General features: G+C 38.0%; 1 protein-coding gene across 4 annotated transcripts in view; it reads left to right on the plus strand.

Moving 5' to 3' along the window:
- FUT8 (fucosyltransferase 8) overlaps window positions 1-5,173 on the plus strand; it is a 167,719-nt gene extending 162,546 nt beyond the window's left edge. For all 4 annotated transcript variants that reach the window (XM_020799720.3, XM_078390206.1, XM_078390209.1 and 1 more), the window contains exon 10: window positions 4,141-5,173. In XM_020799720.3, the coding sequence (XP_020655379.2) occupies window positions 4,141-4,458 (318 nt within the window). In that variant the 3' untranslated portion in view covers window positions 4,459-5,173. The remainder of the gene's footprint in view (window positions 1-4,140) is intronic.
- The last annotated feature ends 827 nt before the right edge of the window (window positions 5,174-6,000 follow it).

The raw sequence follows: 6,000 nt of genomic DNA on the forward strand, positions 1-6,000 counted from the left end.
GCCTGGCTAACAACAAGGCCAGTGGAGGTGATGGCATTCCAATTGAACTATTTAAAACCTTGAAAGATGATGCTGTTAAGGTGCTACATTCAATAGTCCAGCAAGTTTGGAAAACTCAACAGTGGCCAGAGGATTGGAAAAGATCAGTCTACATCCCAATCCCAAAGAAAGGCAGTGCCAAAGAATGCTCCAACTACCGTACAATTGCACTCATTTCGCACGCTAGCAAGGTTATGCTCAAAATCCTCCAAGGTAGGCTTCAGCAGTATGTGGACCGAGAACTCCCAGAAGTACAAGCTGGATTCCGAAGAGGCAGAGGAACTCGAGACCAAATTGCTAACTTGCGCTGGATTATGGAGAAAGCCAGAGAGTTCCAGAAAAATATCTACTTCTGCTTCATTGACTATGCGAAAGCCTTTGACTGTGTGGACCACAGCAAACTATGGCAAGTTCTTAAAGAAATGGGCGTGCCTGACCACCTTTTCCATCTCCTGAGAAACCTATATGTGGGACAGGAAGCAACAGTTAGAACTGGTCATGGAACAACTGAGTGGTTCAAAATTGGGAAAGGAGTACGGCAAGGCTTTATATTGTCCCCCAGCTTATTTAACTTATATGCAGAATACATCATGCGGAAGGCTGGACTGGAACAAACCCAAGCCGGAATTAAGATTGCCGGAATAAATATCAACAACCTCCGATATGCAGATGATACCACTCTGATGGCAGAAAGTGAGGAGGAATTAAAGAACCTTGTAATGAGAGTGAAAGAGGAGAGTGCAAAAAACGGTCTGAAACTCAACATCAAAAAAACTAAGATCATGGCCACTGGTCCCATCACCTCCTGGGAAATAGAAGGGGAAGATATGGAGGCAGTGTCAAATTTTATCTTCCTGGGCTCCATGATCACTGCAGATGGAGACAGCAGCCCTGAAATCAAAAGACGCCTTCTTCTTGGGAGGAAAGCGATGACAAATCTTGACAGCATCTTGAAAAGCAGAGACATCACTTTGCCAACAAAAGTCCGAATAGTCAAAGCTATGGTTTTTCCTGTCGTGATGTATGGAAGTGAGAGCTGGACCATAAAGAAAGCAGACCGCCGAAGAATTGATGCCTTTGAATTGTGGTGCTGGAGGAGGCTCTTGAGAATCCCCTGGACTGCAAGGAGAACAAACCTATCAGTTCTAAAGGAAATCAACCCTGAATGCTCACTTGAAGGACAGATCCTGAAGCTGAGGCTCCAGTACTTTGGCCATCTCATGAGAAGAAAAGAGTCCTTGGAAAAAACCTTGATGTTAGGAAGGTGTGATGGCAAGAGGAGAAGGGGACGACCAAGGATGAGATGGCTGGACAGTGTCTGCGAAGCAACCAACATGAATCTGACACAACTCCGGGAGGCAGTAGAAGACAGGAGGGCCTGGCGTGCTCTGGTCCATGGGGTCACGAAGAGTCGGACACGACTAAACGACTAAACACACACACACAAGTTAAGCCATAAAAGCTGATGATGTCATAAGTCACAATTTTTCAGAAATAAAAAAATTCTGATTCATCTCCCTGAGGTTCCCATCATGTATGACACTGGAACAAATACATTTAGAGTACTATAAAATTTTATAACACATTTTCGTAGTTTGAGTCTGTTTTCTGTCATAGCTTACATTTCTCCCTGAAAGGGTTACTTTTTCAATTTGAGATTAACCTTATAAATTATATCAAAGTGCATCTGGATATCAAGGTATTAGTTATTTCATTGTTTAAATATTCCATCTCTCTTCAGAGGATGGGAATAAACCTTTGTTTCACTCACAGTGAAGCAAGTGTTTTTCTAGCTTTTTTCTTATCACTATTCAAATTCCCACATGGAAGTGGCAGCTTGCTAAAAAGGAGTTCTAATAAGGTAGCTATTTAAAAGGCAAATGTTATTTTAAATTGACCTTGATCCTCTACAGCTGTGTGCTAATTGTGTAGACTACTAAGCCAGGAATCCAGCATGTATGGAAATAGTTTAGTAATCTATCTAGTATGTCTGCAGTCTCTAAGTCTGGCAGATTGATTTGATAGCTAAATAACTACTAAGTAACTTACAGCTTAGTAAGATCCTTACTAGTGAGGCAAATGCCTTTGTAATGGAAAACTGACTGACTGACATGCAGAGGCTTTTAGTACACTGCTGTCCAAACCTCATTTTTTTAAGCACAGTGCTTGTTTGTTTGTTTGTTTGTTTGTTTGTTTGTTTATTTATTTATTTATTTATTTATTTATTTATTTATTTACCCTCTTTCCCTGAAAATAAGACCTAACCTGAAAATAAGCCCTAGTATGATTTTTCAGGATGCTCGTAATATAAGCCATTCCCCAAAAATAAGCCGCAGTAAAGTGAAATCCCGTCCTCCACCATTGTGCAGCAAGCAGATGACATGAATGTATCTGAATAAACGTAGATTGTTGTACATGAGAAAAATAAAACAGCCCCTGAAAATAAGCCCTAATGTGTTTTTGGAGCAAAAATTAATATAATACCCTGTCTTATTTTCGGAGAAACACGGTATTTAATTTTTATACTGCCCATCTGGCCCACAAATTGTCATATAGTTGCACTAACAGGATTTCAGCCACTTAATGCCCAACTCATTATTTGGTACTAGCCTCTCACACTTTTGAAAGTTAATGTTCCTTTGCCACTAAGAAAACTTCTCAGTAGTACAACTTTGCCAATCAGAACAGGCTCTGAGCAACTTTGGAGAATGCACTGAATCATTGCAGACTATGGATATATTAAATGGCAAAATGCGGGGGAGATGTTTAAGTGAAGCTATCCTATTGCAGTCAACCCTCAACTTACGAACGGCCCTAGTTACAAACATTTCAACTTACAAACCGCTCTGATAAGAAAATATGAACTTGCGAACTTGGATTCGAGTTACGAATGGAAAAAAGTGTGGGGAAGGCAGGGAAAGCAGGAAATTTAAACTTTCAGTTAGCAAAGAGGCTGCTTGTCTGCTTCCTCGCTCGTCCAGTCGGTTAGAGAGTGGGAAGAGAGACCTGGGACTGCCTGGTATTGTCATTTTAAAATGTAAAATTTAGTTTAAAAGGTGCTTTGTTTGGGTTAAACGGTGCTTGGGTAAAAGGGAGCTTGGTTTGAGTTAAAACCTGCTTGGGTAAAAACGTGTTTGGTTGCTTTAAAAACTGCTTGTTTGATTTTAAAGGTGCTTGGTTGAAAAGGTGCCTGTTTAGGTGTAAAAGCTGCTTAATTTAAAAAGTATTCTTTTTAAACAGTGTTTGTTCATTCCCTTCATTGTTTCCTGCCTTTTTTTTAACCTACGCCATCTTAGGTTAAAAAAGAAAAAGAAAAAAATTCTGCCCCCCAGTGGTAGGAATGGATTAACCGGCTTCAACTTACAAATCACCCCTCGACCTAAGAACCAAAAACAGCCGGAATAGATTAATCGGTTTTCAGTGCATTCCTGTGGGAAATACTGATTCGAGTTACGAACTTTTCAACTTACAGACTTCCTTCCGGAACAGATTAAGTTCGTAAGTCGAGGGTTGACTGTATCAGCAAAGCACCATTACATGTTGAGAGATCACATAACGTGAAAGGTCAGGACTAACCTATGAAAGTGTTTATGACTTGGCTGTTGACTTACACCACTGTAGCAAGAGCAGGGGAAAATAGAACAGCTATTCTCAAAGTTATTCACAATACTGAGAAGGCAGAATTCTATTCTGAAGAAGGCACACCCAGAAGTAACCATTTAAGATAGGACTGTATATGTGATGGAGTACAGTAATGTTTTAAGAAGCAAGTTATGTTGTGAAAGTATCATAAACTTTCTGTAAACCAGGAAAACACTTCCACCACACTCTCCAGTTTCAAGGAAATTAAACATTTCTTTAAAAGGAATTCAGGGTTTTTTTTAATTAACTAAAAATATAAAGGTCTGGTCTTTGGTGAAACATAGTAAAAATGATCATTAGAGTTGTGTTCCATTCCATTATTAAAGTAACAGATTTTCAATTTAGTTGGAGATAAGGATATACAGGAATGCACAAATAACTGAATTGCACATGCCAAATAATACTATTTTTCTAGAAAAAAAGAGAACAAATCAAAGCATTTTTTGTTTCTTTTTCCAGGTTTGTCGAGTTGCCTATGAAATCATGCAGACGTTACATCCTGATGCATCTGCCTTTTTTCACTCTTTAGATGATATTTATTATTTTGGCGGACAAAATGCCCACAATCAGATTGCTATTTATCCTCACCATCCTAGAACTGCTGATGAAATTCCTATGGAACCTGGAGACATAATTGGTGTTGCTGGAAATCATTGGGATGGTTACTCAAAAGGCATCAATAGAAAATTAGGAAAAACAGGCTTATATCCTTCCTACAAAGTAAAAGAGAAAATTGAAACAGTCAAGTACCCCACATATTCAGAGGCTGACAAATAAAGACAAGCAGGACAACTCACAGCAACTTGCTTTAAAACTATTTCAACAAACCATATTAACTGTTGGCTTTTGTGGGATATGGATTTGCATTTTAACATACAGTTAAAATGAAAGCCTTTTGTCGTTTGGACTGGATATACAACTGGGAACAATTGGATGGGCCATTGTTTGGACTTCTTTTGTTACATGCACTCACACATATGCACACAGATACACATTTGACAGGGAATCTGTTGTTTTATACTATTTGTCTCTTTGAGGATTTATCCCTCTCATGAGTCATATATGAGCTTTGGGCTCATTTCTTTGCCATTAATAGACTATAAGATTTTTAACACTGCTGCATTGTGTAATTTGAGTGACATGAGCATATTTTGTATGTGCAGAATTTAAAACATGGTGCCTCTCTTTGAAAGACCAGTGACCTTTTAGAAGAGCCATGCCTGTTGATGGGCAAGAGTCTTACTTGCCTTCAATTGATGTTGTTTTGATCACTGAACATGTTCCAACCAACAGATGAAAAAATCAGGCTAGACCTTTCTTTACTGGGTTTTGTTAGCAACTTCATTGATTAGTTCATCTCATCATTAATAAAGAATACATCCAAAAATAATTGTCTGGTAGGAACTTTTGTAAAACAATGCCATAAATTGATTCTTTAGTACTGTTTCTGGACTTTGTCTTTGATAACAAAAAATAAATTTAAAAATTATTAGCTGGAGTTCTACAAGTAATTTGATTTTAAGATTAGAAAGAATCAAGACAGATATGTCTCTACAGATCACTTTTTAACCTGGAAAATTTTCTACAATTAAGTTTGACAACATGTAATGGCTTAAATCCCTCTCCATGGTCATACCAATGTAATGCTGCTTAATAAGAACTGCTGGATAGCTCAGTAGTTTAAGTAGTTAGCTGCAGAAACAGAGGTTGTGAATTCAGTTCCTCACTGTGCCTCTTTGACAGGGAATGACTTGATCCATAGGGTCCCTTCCAGCTTTGCAGTTCTAAAATTATTATCATTATATAAGACAGGTAATATCGTCTCAAATTTCACTTTAGGAAGAAATTGCTACAAACGGTTGGATCACTATCTCAACAAGCATCCTTGGTTCTGACAGTGTAAACAAACAAACTATCAATCAGAACCCACCACCAAGATCCAAGATAAACAGAGATTAAAAGAGACTGCGAAGGTGCAATTGTCAATTATTGATACGGCCTAAAGAGAAGAAATATTTTTAAAATCTGGGGATTTTTTCACCTTTTCCTTGACTATTCAATAGAAGTGAAAATTTATTCTCATTCACACTAATATTTTCATAGGAGCTCATTCCTGCTGTCTTAGACCAAGTGGCAAGTCTGTGCTTAGCTCCATACAACTGAAAGCAGCACCTCTGAATAGCTGGTAGGAAATGGTTTCTGTTCATATAGTTATCAGCTTGTAAGGAATATAAGATGTTTTACAATCTATTTTTAATGCACTTTCTTTAAACATAGAAAATTGTGCTTAAAATTCCCAAAGGAAATCATATTTTAAAA

Source organism: Pogona vitticeps, chromosome 1 (assembly GCF_051106095.1).
Source record: "Pogona vitticeps strain Pit_001003342236 chromosome 1, PviZW2.1, whole genome shotgun sequence".
Lineage (NCBI taxonomy): Eukaryota > Metazoa > Chordata > Lepidosauria > Squamata > Agamidae > Pogona > Pogona vitticeps.